This window comes from Macaca nemestrina, chromosome 20 (genome assembly GCF_043159975.1).
Source record: "Macaca nemestrina isolate mMacNem1 chromosome 20, mMacNem.hap1, whole genome shotgun sequence".
In the NCBI taxonomy this organism is placed as follows: Eukaryota; Metazoa; Chordata; class Mammalia; order Primates; family Cercopithecidae; genus Macaca; species Macaca nemestrina.
The window spans coordinates 55,595,036-55,609,445 of NC_092144.1; the positions used below are offsets into that span (position 1 = coordinate 55,595,036).

The 14,410-nt window shown below is 55.3% G+C and overlaps 1 protein-coding gene across 3 annotated transcripts in view; it reads right to left on the reverse strand.

Moving 5' to 3' along the window:
• LOC105478543 (ERCC excision repair 2, TFIIH core complex helicase subunit) overlaps nt 1-13,831 on the reverse strand; it is a 19,598-nt gene extending 5,767 nt beyond the window's left edge. Inside the window, exons 1-15 of one of the 3 annotated variants that reach the window (XM_011735946.2) lie at nt 13,744-13,831; nt 13,351-13,450; nt 11,969-12,046; nt 11,829-11,891; nt 11,527-11,640; nt 8,081-8,197; nt 7,877-7,993; nt 7,461-7,584; nt 7,274-7,370; nt 7,036-7,169; nt 6,792-6,960; nt 4,550-4,668; nt 637-706; nt 481-550; nt 279-380 (exon numbers count right to left, since the gene is read on the reverse strand). In XM_011735946.2, coding sequence (XP_011734248.1) covers nt 279-380; nt 481-550; nt 637-706; nt 4,550-4,668; nt 6,792-6,960; nt 7,036-7,169; nt 7,274-7,370; nt 7,461-7,584; nt 7,877-7,993; nt 8,081-8,197; nt 11,527-11,640; nt 11,829-11,891; nt 11,969-12,046; nt 13,351-13,450; nt 13,744-13,748 — 1,479 coding nt within the window. In that variant the 5' untranslated portion in view covers nt 13,749-13,831. The remainder of the gene's footprint in view (nt 1-278; nt 381-480; nt 551-636; nt 707-4,549; nt 4,669-6,791; nt 6,961-7,035; nt 7,170-7,273; nt 7,371-7,460; nt 7,585-7,876; nt 7,994-8,080; nt 8,198-11,526; nt 11,641-11,828; nt 11,892-11,968; nt 12,047-13,350; nt 13,451-13,743) is intronic. The other 2 variants (XM_011735947.2, XM_071087132.1) reach the window with 2 other exon arrangements.
• Between the last annotated feature and the right edge of the window lie 579 nt (nt 13,832-14,410).

Sequence of the window (14,410 nt, forward strand, 5' to 3'; positions counted from 1 at the left end):
CCTGGGGTACCTAAGTGTTTTACCCCAGTTCTCTCTCAATCCTCTCAACCGCCCTGGGAGATCAGGGAGGATACATTCCCATTTCACAGATAAGAAAACTGAGGTTTGAGAGTTGTACCCCCGGAGAAGCAGAATCAAGCCTAAGTCTGTCTGAATCCCAAACCCGGCCTCTTCACTGTAAAACTCTCCTGCCTGAGCAGTGGGGGAAGCCAAGGAAGGGACGTAGCCCCTTGCTCCCACCTCCCCTCCCAGTCCCAGCCCTAGCCTCTCCCACTCACCATAGGGCAGAGGCAGACCCTGGCCAGCGTCATGGTGAAGGTTGCCATGGTGACGGGGTGGAAGTCCAGGATCTTGGGGTAGATGTCCAGCGGGGACAGTGTCTGTAGGGGGGACAGTGGGAGGGATCTCAGCAGGACTGGGCAGGGACCAGGAGGCCCATGGAAGGCGGCCAGGGACTGGGAGGAACAGAAGGGCCCTCACCCCAGACGTGATGATGACAGACTGGAAGCGCTCGAATACAGGTTTGATGGCCAGCGAGGCGTCCATGCAGCTGGAGAGAGATGAGGGCGGTGAGGGCCCGGGGGGCTAGGCCCCTGACCCACAGTGCAGTCACACCCCCACCGGGCAGGGTCCCACCTGAAGTGCAGGATGGGGTTGGCAATGGTTGGGGTTCTGTCGTCAAAGGGCTCGATGATGATGGTGAAGCCTGCAGAGGGCAGGCAAGGACGGGTGAGATTCCCCCACTACAGCCACAGCTGCACCCACTCAGCCATTCCCTCTCCCGCTCCCTTGCTTCACCCCAGTCTCCATCCCATACTGCCCGGGAGTGAATGGGACCAAACATGAGCTGCTTAAGCTCCAAACCAGGCATCTGAGTCCAAAATACACCGCAGTCTTTCTGCCTCTCCACCGGGCCCACACCTGTGCAAACTTTCACGAAGGATCCCAAGTAGAGAGCGCCACAGCCCCGCCCACTGCTCACTCTCCCAGTACTGCAGGGCCCCGCAGCACCCACGCCAAAGCCAGGAGCCAGAGCCTGAAGCTTTCTCCCAGAACCTTTTCTTGTTTCTGTTTTTTGACATGGAGTCTCGCTCTGTCGCCCAGGCTAGAGTGCAGTGGCGCGATCTCGGCTCACTGCAAGCTCTGCCTCCCGGGTTCAAGTGATTGATTATCCTGCCTCATCCTCTTGAATAGCTGGGATTACAGGCACACCCCTCTACAACACACCCAGCTAATTTTTGTATTTTTAGTAGAGATGGGGGACCTCCAGTGATCCGCCCACCTCAGGCCCCCAAAGTCCCAAAATTATAAGTATGAGTCACTGCGCCTGGCCTCCCACGACCTTTCTACCTAAGCCATCAGCAAAACCAGGCAGCTCTGCCTCCAAAACCTACCTGCAATCTGACCACTGCCCCTGACCCCACCTGGGGCAGGCCACCATCACCTCCTGCCTGGACCCATGATCCCCTGCTCACTTCACGGCAGCCAGAGGGACCCTATGGAAACCTGAGCCCGGCCATATCACCTCCGCCCCCCCAGAAGCCTCCCATGACCCCACACGCCTCCAGTGGCCTGGTGCCTGACCTTCAAAACTCAGCAGGCTCAGTCCCCCCAGGGTGTTTCCACTTGTTGGTCCCATGTGGCCTGGAAAACCTCCCAAGGTGGCTCCACTTGGTCATCTGAGACTGCTCAAAAGTCAGCCCCTCCGAAAGGCCCTCCCCAGCCACCTTTTCTATGCAGACATATTCCAACGCAACAACGTGTTTTTTTTTTTTTTTTTGAGACGGAGTCTCGCTGTGTCACCCAGGCTGGAGTACAGTGGCCGGATCTCAGCTCACTGCAAGCTCCGCCTCCCGGGTTTACGCCATTCTCCTGCCTCAGCCTCTGAGTAGCTGGGACTACAGGCGCCTGCCACCACGCCCGGCTAGTTTTTTGTATTTTTAGTAGAGACGGGGTTTCACCATGTTAGCCAGGATGGTCTCGATCTCCTGACCTCGTGATCCACCCGCCTCGGCCTCCCAAAGTGCTGGGATTACAGGTTTGAGCCACCGCGCCCGGCCAACGTATTTTTTTTTCATGATAACTGCCACTTTCTGGAATTATTCCTGGTTTATTTGACTGCATCTTTGCTACTGGTTTTCCCCCTCTGGAATATAAGTTCTGGGGGGTTAGGAATGAGATCTTTTTTGGTTCCTGCTGCTTCCACAGTGCTGAGCCTGGCCCGTTTGTTGAAGAAATAAATGAATGAATGAATTTATATATTCAGTTTCATGCAGTGAAAAAAAAATCAAGTCGTCTGTGCTGGGGACACAGTGGTGACCAAGCCAGCCTTGCCGCTGCTTGCATGGGTTCGCAGTCCAGCAGGAGACAGACTTGTCCTCAGACAGGGATGACTGAGAGTGGGCAGTGCTGGGACAGAGGTGCCCAGAGGAGGGGCCTGACTCAGCCTGGGGGTCAGGGAGGGCTTCCTGGAGGAGGAGACATCTCTACTAAGCTGAGAACCTAAGGATGAGGGGGAGGTGGCTGGGGGATGAGGAAGATGAGGAAGGATGCTCCAGGTGAAAGAACATGAGGTGTTGGCAGATGGGAAACAGTGGATAGAGAACGACAAAGGCAGGGATGGAAGATGGGGCAGGACAGAGAGACAGAGGCAGAAGCAGCAGCCAGCAGGCCTCGCTACCCAGCCCTGGGGCAACGGCCCAGATCTCCATCCTCCTGTCAGGCCCTGCCACAGGACATGAGGCCTGATCCGGTTTCCTGGGTACAGGAGAAACCCCCAGGAGGCAGACTGAACCCCTGGTGAGCTTCACACTGAGGACGGGGAGGGAACACTGGCCCATAAAGCCTCCAGAATGATGCCCCTCTCTCACAACCTGAAAATCTGAACATCAGCCTCTACTCCTCTTGTCCCAGGTCCCGAAACCCAGACACCATGCTCCCCACATCCCAGCCTCTACCTCCCACATCTCTCTCCAAACCATACCTTTCTGTCTCACCATGGCCACATCCTGGCCAAGGCCCCTCTTCCTTGTGCTCAGGTCCCTGCCTGCCACCTAGTCTCCTGCCTCTAGTCCCTGCCAGAAGAAATCTTCCTTTCTTCTTTTTTGAGATGGACTCTTGTTTTCGCCCAGGCTAGAGTGCAGCTGGTGCGATCTCAGCTCACTACAACCTCCGCCTCCCGGGTTCAAGCAATTCTCCTGTCTCAGCCTCCTGAGTAGTTAGAACTACAGGCATGCACCACCACGTCCAGCTAATTTTTGTATTTTTAGTAGAGACGGGGTTTCACCATATTGGTCAGGCTGGTCTCGAACTCCTGACCTCAGGTGATCCACTCACCTCGGCCTCCCAAAGTGCTGGGATTACAGGCATGAGCCACTACGCCTGGCCTTTTTTTTTTTTTTTTTTTTTTTTTTTGAGACCAAGTCTTGCTCTGTCGCCCAGGATGGAGTGCAGTGCCACAATCTTGGCTCACTGTAACCTCTGCCTCCTGGGTTCAAGCAATTCTCTTGCCTCAGCCTCTCAAGTAGCTGGGATTACAGGAGCCCGCCACCACACCTGGCAAATTTTTGTATTTTTAGTAAAGACAGGGTTTTACCATGTTGGTCAGGCTGGTCTCAAACTCCTGACCTCAAGTGATCTGCCCACTTCAGCCCCCCAAACTGCTGGGATTACAGGCGTGAGCCACCATGTCCGGCCCCGGCTAATTTTTGTATTTTTAGAGAAGATGTGGTTTTGCCATGTTGACCAGGCTGGTCTCGAACTCCTGACCTCAGGTCATCTGCCTGCCTCACCATCCCAAAGTGCTGGGATTACAGGCGTGAGCTACCACCTCTGGCACCCAGAAGAAGTCTTTCCAAAGCACAAATCTGGGCTGGGCGCAGTGACTCACGCCTGTAATCCCAGCACTTTGGGAGGCCAAGGCGGGTGGATCATGAGGTCAGGAGATCAAGACCATCCTGGCCAACATGGTGAAATCCCATCTCTATTAAAAATACAAAAATTAGCTGGGCATAGTGGCACACGCCTGTAGTCCCAGATACTGGGGAGGCTGAGGCAGGAGAATTGCTTGAACCCAGGAGGCGGAGGCTGCAGTGAGCCGAGATCACACCACTGCACTCCAGCCTGGCAACAGAGCGAGACTCCGTCTCAGAAAAAAAAAAAAAAGCACAAATCTGACCTGGCACCTTGCTTGCTAGAACCTACCATGGCTTTCCAGTGCCCCTAGGAGCAAAATGATCAACTCATTACCATGCCCTCTAGTGTGAGCTGACCCCATAGAGCTTCTCTGGCCTCATCCCTTACCACTGCCCACGCCATCCTTCTCCACTCTGCAGCCCGAGGAAGTCTGTGAAAATATAAATCTGAGCACAACGCTTACTCAAGAACTATCTACGGCTCCCCACTGCCTTCAAAATAAAACCCACACTTCCAAGCCAAGCCCCACAAAGCCCTGTGTGTCCAAGTTCCCGCCAACAACCCTCTAGACTCTGCTGCAACCCTGATTCCAGCTCCTAGGAGGCCCAGCAGGGACAGAAAAAGGTGAGCTTACCTTTGGCGTAGGTGCTGACAAGGGTGGCAAAGTTAGCAAGGAGGGTGAGCGGGGAGAAGTCAGCAAGGTCGGTGATCTCCAGGGTGTGCAGCAGGGACCGCAGGCGTTCAGCACAGAATCTGGTGGGGAGGAGAGACGGGGTCGGGGGGCAGACGGAAGCATGAACAGGACCAGCAGCCCTGCCTCCGCCATCACGGCGGTCACGTGCCTGTCTCCCCAGACAATGGGCACTCAGGGAGGGCGGGCAGTGGGCCTGTTTTGGAAACGTGCACCCCCACACTATACATCTGCATGTCACACACAGCCACTGCTGCATGATGGCACAGATAGAGCAATAATCAGACACCCCAGAGTCATGTGGTCACTTGTCATACCTGCCAGCACGACCTCCTAAGTGGGTTTTTTTTCTTTTTTTCTTTTTCAGACGGACTCTCACCCTGTCACCCAGGCTGGAGTGCACTGGCGCCATCTCGGCTCACTGCAACCTCCACCTCCCGGGTTCAAACAATTCTCCTGCCTCAGCCTCCCGAGTAGCTGGGATTACAGATGCCTGCCACCACACTCAGCTAATTTTTATACTTTTAGTAGAGACGGGGTTTCACTATGTTGGCCAGGCTGGTCTCGAACTTCTGACCTGGTGATCTGCCCGCCTCGGCCTCCCAAAGTGCTGGGATGACAGGCGCGAGCCACTGCACCCAGCCCTAAGTGGGTTCTGATCAAAACAAGAGACTCACTATCACACCCAGAATCCCCCAGTCATGGCATTAATCCTGCGTGGCCACATGGTCACGCATTCACATCCAGAACCTCTCCCACTGTCTCTCACGCACCTGTGGGGACACAGACAGTGTCGGAACCCCATGGGCTCACAGAGGAATGCAGTCATCACCCACATCCCGCAGAGTCCCACGGATATTGCGTCCACACACTCGCGCATGTGCAGGGCCACTCGGCCACAGCCGCACACAGGCAGGGCTGAAGTTCTCAGCCCCGGGGACGGGTCACGGAGCAGCTGGCTTTGAAGCCAGGCGGGCAGTCACACTTGCAAACCTGCCTCCCACACTTCAGCCCTCCCAGCCTGTCTCCTCTAACCCCAGGCGCCTACCCTGGCTGGTCGCTAGCTGGGGATGAGTCTGTGCCCTACACTGGGCCATGGAGCCTCTTCGGCTGTGTCCCTAGCATGGAGCAGGCACTTGGGGAATGTGTGTTGAGTGACTGAGATCCCCTCTTTGCCCTCACAAGTCTCCAATTCTGGGGAAGATGGGCAAACCCACACGGAAGGTGGCCTCACCCACAGAGGCAGGGCAGCCAGGGCCTTTGGAGCCCACAGGCTTGGCTTCAAGCCCCAACTACTGGGCACAGTGCTGTGCGGCTCTGGGCAAAGGCTTCCCCTCTGGGAGCCCCAGCGTCCTCATGTGCAGGGTGGGGATGCCGTACTGGGGGTGCAATTGAGGTAAGGAACATAAAGGGCTTAGCTCCTCCTTAGTGCTCACGACAGGGTAGCTGATTGGCTTCGCTGCTCTCTCATTAACCACCACAGAACCCTGTGAAGTAAAGATTCGACTCCTTGGCCGTTTTACAAAGGAGAAAACTGCAGTTTAGAGAAGACCCATGAGTTACCCAAAGCAGCAAAGGAAAAGCAGCCTCCTATCCCTGGTCATTCTCTGCCTCCTCTGTGCCTCAAGAGACTGACTCCCCCAAAATGCACCCAGACTGCTCCATGGGGACGCCCCTGCCCTCAGACTTGGAAGATTAGAGGCATTGGTGGGAAGAGACATGGGCCGCGGCCTCCTCCCCCAGCTCCTAGCCTTCGAGGCCCAGGTTCTGGTTTCTGCTCCCAGCAGAAGCCCCTGTCCAGGCCCCCACCAGCTGGTTCTCAACACACTCCCTCCCTTCCGCTGTGGCCCGGCTTAGCTCCCAGCTTTCACCTCCCACCCTCCTTGGCTCCTCCCCCAGTCCACCACTCTGTAAATGGTGCTCCCACCACTCTCTTGGGTGGGATAGACTCTCCAATCCAGCCAGGTGTTGCCCGCCAGGCCCCTGCCCAACGCAGGGACCCAGGACCAGCTCCAACCTTGCTTCTGGACCTGCCAGGTTAGAACAGACAGGGTCCCACGTGCCTCGCCCAGCTCACTCACTCCTGAGGCTGGCAATGGTGATCCCGGGCTACAAGCGTGGAGGACATGGCTCTGCCTAACCAGGACCTGCTGAGCCCCCATCCCCGCGCTGTGTGGGGCCGCACCTGAGGGGCTTGCGCTGGATGCACACGCGCTGGGCCAGGCCACTCAGGAAGGCAGGTGGGCTCTCCTGCACCACGTGCTGCACACGCAGCCGCCACTTCACGTACTCCAGCAGCCGCCGCAGGAAGCCCAGGAAGTGCTCGGCCGTGCGGATGGAGCCAGGCACCGCCTCTGCGAGGAGACGCTATCAGCCGCCACGGGGAGGCGGGAAAGGGACTGGGGGACCGCGGGGGGGTGGGAGCTCACCCTGCAGCACCTCGTCGGGCAGCACGGGGTTGGCCAGGTGGGCATCCGTCTCCCGGGCGGCGCTGGCCTCCCGCAGCCCCTCCACCAGACGCCGGTACTCATCCCGCAGGCGCTGCTCGTCTGTCTCTTTGATCCTGCGGGGAGATAGCTGGGGTTGGGGTGGGGCTGGCACCCGTGGGGACAAGTCAGACAGAGGCCAGGGCAGGCACCAGGGTCCTCCAGCTGTCCCCGGCCCCACCTGAGCACCGTCTTCTGCAGGGTCTCCAGGTTGCCCTGGCACCGGTCAAGGGTCCTGCGGGTGAGGTTGACGCTCATGGAGTCGATGCAGACGTTGTCTGGAGAAGGGGGAGAGCCGGCTCAAGCAGGCCTGCAGGGGCCTCCCTCAGAGGGGCTGGCGTCCCTTTGGCCCTTGGCGCTCCCCTCACCAATGTTGTGGGCCTCGTCGAAGACCACGACGGCCTTGCGGGCCAGTTCCTTGGACACCAGGTCTGCAATCTTGGGGTCCAGGAGGTAGTGGTAGCTATAAACCACCACGTTGGCATGCAGGATCTGGGGGGCCAGGGAGCAGGGTCACCAGGGCCCTGTCACCCCAACCCCTACCCCCCTACCCCTGGCCACACTGGCCCATCATTCCCACACAGGCCTGCAGAGGCAGACACCGGCCAGGCAGAAATATGAGCAGATGGATAGAGACAGACCGACAGACATGGGCACCCATCAACAGGGAGATGCAGACAGGCAGACTCACAGCAAGCAACAGACAGGCATGGGCAGACAGGAGACGGGCAGGCAGCCCACACCCTCACACTCGCCCCTCTGCCTGTCCCACCAGCCTTCTCACTGAGTATCGAGCAAGGAAGTATGGGCACCAGCCCTGGCGCCGCCCCAGGGCCTTCAGGTCATCCAGGTTGTAGATGCCAGCGGGGAGGGGCACCTCGCGCCCATGGGCATCAAATTCCTGGGACAAGAGTGCCAGGGGTCAGGGAGGCTGCCTGCCCCAGGCCACCCATCCAGCCTCCCTCCCTCAGCCCTGCCCTCCAGGCACCTCATAGAAGCGACAGTGGGGCAGGCTGGTGTCATGCTGGTACTGCGCCCGCACATAGGAGGCTGTGAGGCTGTGGCATTTCCCATCGACATCCTTCCCAAAGCGCAGGGGTGTCACCTGGGGGTGTGGGGCATCTTAGCACCCAGACAGGGTGGAAACCCAACCACTCTTCAAACGCAGGTCTCCACACCTCCCAGTTGGCTGGGGTTTTGGACAACTTGAACCTCAGTCTGTTGCATTATTAGTTAAGACACATGGGAACTTAATGCAGGGATGTAAGAGTAGTAAAACTGGACTGGGTGCGGTGGCTCACACCTGTAATCCCAGCACTTGGTGAGGCCGAGGTGGGGAGATCACGAGGTCAGGAGTTCGAGACCAGCTTGGCCAACATGGTGAAACTCCATCTCTACTAAAAATTAGCTGGGCGCGATGGTTCACACCTGTAATCCTAGCACTTTGGGAGGTCGAGGTGGGAGGATTACCTGAGGTCAGGAGTTCTAGACCAGCCTGGCCAACATGATGAAACCCTGTCTCCACTAAAAATACATTAGCCAGGCATGGTGGCACGTGCCTGTAATCCCAGCTACTCGGGAGGCTGAGGCAGGAGAATCGCTTGTACCCGGGAGGCGGAGTTTGCACTGAGCCGAGATCACCCCACAGCATTCCAGCCTGGGCGATAGAGCGAGACTCCATCACAAAAAAAATAAATAAATAAAAATAAAAATACAAAAATGAGCCAGGCATGGTGGTGCACACCTGGAATCCCGGCTACTCGGGAGGCTGAGGCAGGAGAATTGCTTGAACCCAGGAGACAGAGGTTGCAGTGAGCCGAGATCATGCCACTGTACTCCACCCTGGGCGACAGAGTAAGACTCCCTCTCAAAAAAAAAAAAGAGTAGTAAAATTGTTACATTCTTACAACTACAAGTTATACATATATATTTTTGGAGACAGGTCCCTCTGCTACTCAGGCTGGAATGCAGTGGCGCAATCACAGCTTACTACATCCTTGACCTCCCAGACTCAACTGATCCTTCCCCCTTCAGCCTCCCGAGTAGCTGAGGCCACAGGTGTGCACCACCATGCCTGGCTAATTTTTGTCTTTTTAGTCAAGATGAGGTCTTGCTATGTTGCCCAGGCTGGTCTCAAACTCCTGGCCTCAAGCAATCCTCCCACCTCAGCCTCCCAAAGTGCTGGGATTACAGGCTGAGTCACTGTGCCCAGCCAACCAAAACTAATATTTTAAAACAGTAAGCCTTGAAAAATCTTTAGCATACAGATTGAGGATAATTACTTCATCCTTGGAAATGCCAAAACACATGGAACTCTGGCAGGGCCTAAGAATCAAAGGAGGTGCTGCAGAGTCTGGGACTCCCCTCACCCCTGACCTGCTCTGTACCCTCTAAGGTACCATCACAGCCTAAGGCTATCTTTCCCAAGAACAAATCCTTCTCCTACACCAAAGGGAAAGCTCCAAGGCAGCCAGCCCTTCCCTCTCCATTTCCCCTTTCATCAGTCACGGAGGCCTGTGCTCTTTGTCATCCACTAGATATATTATTTCTCATATATTCTTACAAATAATGTGATGCATAGTCTGTGGGCCCAGTGTGGGAGTTTGAGATCAGCCTGGCCAACATGATGAAACCCATCTCTATTAAAAATACAAAAAACTAGCTGGGCGTGGTGGAGTGCGCCTGTAATCCCAGCTACTCAGGAAGCTGAGGCAGAAGAATCGCTTGTACCTGAGAGGTGGAGGTTGTGGTGAACCGAGATCACGCCACTGCACTCCAGCCTGGGCAACAAGAGTGAAACTCCATCTCAAAAAAAATAAATAAATAAGGCTGGGCACGATGGCTCATGCCTGCAATCCCAGCACTTTGGGAGGCCAAGGTGGGCGGATCACGAGATCAGGAGTTAGAGACCAGCCTGACCAACATGGTGAAACATCAGCCTTCCAAAGTGCTGGGATTATAGGCGTGAGCCACCATGCCCAGCCAAGTACAATGGTTTTATAGCATAATTTAATAACAATTAACATTGTATTTGTCATATATTATGTATATAAATATCATGACAATTTTTTTTTTTTTTTTAAGACAGTCTCACTCTGTCCCCCAGGCTGGAGTGCAGTAGTGTGACCTCAGCTCACTGCAACCTCTGCCTCCCGTGTACAAGCGACTGGGATTACCGACATGTACGCCACCACCCCTGGCTAATTTCTGTATTTTTAGTAGAAATGGGGTTTTGCGCCGGGCGCGGTGGCTCACGCCTGTAATCCCAGCACTTTGGGAGGCCGAGACGGGCGGATCACGAGGTCAGGAGATCGAGACCATCCTGGCTAACACGGTGAAACCCCGTCTCTACTAAAAAATACAAAAAAAAAAAACTAGCCGGGCGTGGTGGCGGGCGCCTATAGTCCCAGCTACTCGGGAGGCTGAGGCAGGAGAATGGCGTGAACCCGGGAGGCGGAGCTTGCAGTGAGCTGAGATCCGGCCACTGCACTCCAGCCTGGGCGACAGAGCGAGACTCAGTCTCAAAAAAAAAAAAAAAAAAAAAAAAAGAAATGGGGTTTTGCCGTGTTGGCCAGGATGGTCTCGAACTCCTGACCTCAAATGATCTGCCCACCTCAGACTCCCAAAGTGCTGGGACTATAGATGTGAACCACCGCACCCGACCTACCATGAGAAATTTTTTTTTTTTTTTTTTTTTTTTTTTGAGACAGAGTCTCGCTCCGTCGCCCAGGCTGGAGTGCAGTGGTGTGATCTTAGCTCACTGCAAGCTTCACCTCCCGAATTCACGCCATTCTCCTGCCTCAGCCTCCCGAGTAGCTGGGACTACAGGCGCCCACCACCATGCCCGGCTAATTTTTTGTATATTTTAGTAGAGATGGGGTTTCACCATGTTAGCCAGGATGGTCTCGATCTCCTGACCTTGTGATCCACCCGCCTCGGCCTCCCAAAGTGCTGGGATTACAGGCGTGAGCCACCGTGCCCAGCCGTGAATTTCTAACATTCTTTTGGTTCTCTGTACATGCTAAGGGCATCGGCTGCATCATTTCATCCAATTTTATCATCAGCGACCTTATGAGGCAGGCACATAATTATCCCCATTTTACAGAAAGGAAGACTGAGGCCCAGGCAGCAGAAAACACCTCTCCATAAATACCCGGCTGGTAAGTTTCAGAGCCAGGAAACCAGGTCTTCCAGAGACTCTAAGAGCTGCCTTTTTAACCTCTCCCAGGCCTGGGTAGAATTGGAAGACTCCCTGAGGAGGTGTGCTTGCCTGGGCCACGATGAATGAGAATTTGACCAGTGAGATGGGAATTCTGTGTGCAGCCACTGCATGCCTTTGCAAGAGGTCCAGCCTGGGGATCCAGGACTTGCAGTTGGACGAAAGAGTTTCCTCTACCTCTGGGCTAAGGGCAAGGAGAAGGGACGGGTGCTCACCTCAGGGTGAATACACAAGTTTTTGCGGGAGCTCAGAGCCAGCCCCAGAAATGGCAGCTTCTCGCCCTCCTGCTTCTCATAGAAGTTGAGCAACTTTCGAAGCTCTTCGATCACCTACTCCAAAGTTGGGGGGGGCAGGGGGAGCTTGTGTTCATTGGAGGCACAAACCCCTGCCCTGCCAGGCCCCAGCCTCTTCCCGAGCTTCCCAGACACCCCCGAAAGCTGGTGATGGCCACCACCAGGGGGACCAATAGGGCCTAGGGAACAGTGGAGCTGGAGCACCAGGATGAGTCCGGGCTCACCTTCTCAATCTCCGGCACAGTTCTTGAGCAGTAGATGAGTTTGGTCACCTCCAGCGGATATGCCTGCCGATAACAAGTGGACTCAGTCCCTGTCCTGTCCCTTCTTTTGTCTGCCTTTATGGGTTCAATGCATCACTCACCCGCTGGTATGCCATGATCAGGGCCAACAGGGACACTGTCTTCCCAGTGCCTGAGGGCATCTCCAGGACTCCATGACCCTGCATGTTGGGAACCAGAGGGACAACACACAGGGTCTCAGAACCTCGGGCACACAAACTCTGGGGACTCTCCCCGACCTCCAATGCCACCAACTTGGAACAGCAGGATAACACAGCAGCAGTTAAAATTGGGCAGTGGGGTTCAAACCCACTTCTGCCTCCTCCTTGTTGAGTGGTCTTAGGTGAGTACCTTCACCTCCCCAGACCTCAGTATCCCTACCTCTAAAATGGGCCTAAGGCCGGGCGTGGTGGCTCACGCCTGTAATCCCAGCACTTTGAGAGGTCGAGGCAGGTGGATCAGCTGAGGTCAGGAGTTCGAGACCAGCCCGGCCAATATGGTGAAACCCCTTCTCTACTAAAAATACAAAAAATTAGCCGGAAGTGGTGGCGTGCACCTGTGATTTTGTCTCAAAAATAAATAAATAAAATAAAATGGGCCTAATAATAAAACCTTCCTCATAACATGACTGTGAAGATTAGTGAGAAATTGCACGTTAAATATTTAGCACAGTAGCTGATATATAGTGAACTTTTCTTCCTTCTTTTTTCAGAGACAGGTCTCACTCTGTTGCCCAGATGCAGCCTCCAACTCCTGGCCTCAAGCGATCCTCCTGCCTCAACCTCCCAAGCAGTGGGGACTACAGGCAAGCACCACCACACCCAGCTAATTTTCTAATTTTTCGTAGAGATAGGATCTTGCTGTGTTGCCCAAGTTGGTCTCCAATACCTGGCCCCAAGTGATCTTCCCGCCTCCACCTCCCACCAAAGTGCTGGGATTACAGGCACGAACCACCGCGCCCAGCCTATTGACCATTATTATTTTATTTATTTTTGAGACCGAGTCTCACTCTGTCGCCCAGGCTGGAGTGCAATGTGGCACTCTGTCGCCCAGGCTGGAGTGCAATGGCGCCACGTCGGCTAGCTGCAACCTCCGCTTCTCGGGTTCAAGCGATTCTCCTGCCTCAGCCTTCTGAGTAGCTGGGATTACAGGCGCCCGCCACCACACCTGGCTAATTTTTGTATTTTTAGAAGAGACGGGGTTTCACCACGTTGGCCAGGCTGGTCTCGATCTCCTGACCTCAAGTGATCCGCCCTCCTCGGCCTCCCAAAGCGCTGGGATTACAGGCGCGAGCCACCGCGCCCAGCCTATTCACCATTATTATTTTAGATAACGGAAGATTATGGGGTCCTGGATTTCCAAGGACCTCCTACTTCTAAAATGCAGACGTCCTGCAATCTGTCTTAGGCCCAGGCGTGGCAGCCCCACCGGTCGAGTGGGCGGGTCGGGCCCACCGGCCACCCACCTTGGCGTCCAGCGTGCGTTTGAGCTCCCGCATGTAGGAGAACTGCTCGGGGTAGATGTAGTCGTAAGGGAAGTAGACCAGGAGCCCGTCCACGTTGAGCCTGGCGGCAGCGGCTGCTAGGTCAGTCCCCGTCCCCTCAGCCCCTCTCCCGCCTCCACACTGCCCGGTCGTCGGGCCCAGAAGGGTGACCTGCCCGGCGCCCCTGGTAACCCTCAGGTCCTCAGGAGCCTCAGTGCCTCCTCGCTATCACCGCTGTTCCCTGCGGCTGCCCCCGCCCCACCCCTTCACCCTCCCCTGGCCCCACTGGGGACCCAGGCAGGCCCACCGGTGACCCCATCTTCAAGACACCCCCGCGCCCGCTCGCGAGCCGCGACCCCCCGGCCCCCTTCTCACTTCATGGCGCCGGCCAGAGTGTGCAGTGGCGTCCACCCGCCTCCCTCATGAATATTTAGCGAGAGGCCGGGTCGTGGACATCCTCAAGGGCTCGCTCCACCTATATTACAAGACCATTGGCTGATCTGCCCGTCAATCCGCTAGGGCAGAGCCAATCGGGATACTGCGCGTGCGCACGGAAAAGCGAGGGCTGCTGACTCTCGGGAGAGGCGGTGCGGGAGGCGTCACTGAGGATCGTCGAGGGCCAATCAAAAAGAAAACATGGAAGGGAGAGATCCGAGAGAATCGATCTCATTCGCTAGAATTTGGTCCTCCTGCGCCTGCCAAGATTGTCTGAGTATTGATCGAACCCAGGAGTTCGAGATCAGCTTGAGCAAGATAGCGAGAACCCCCGCCCCTCCACCTGGTCTCAAACAAACAAACAAAAAAAATTCGTCTCAGTAGCGAATAGAGATTCTAACGGAGAATGACAGGGACACTGGTGATCCTTTCTGGGCCCGAGAGTTAGAAATGGCTTTGCAGCACCAAAAATGCATTTATAAAATACCTGCTGTAAAACAAAAAAAGTAATACAAATAATTTTTAAATAACATAAAATAAAAACAAATGAATGAAAACAAAGCAAAATAAAATAATATACATGGTCAAAATGATATAAAATACAGGA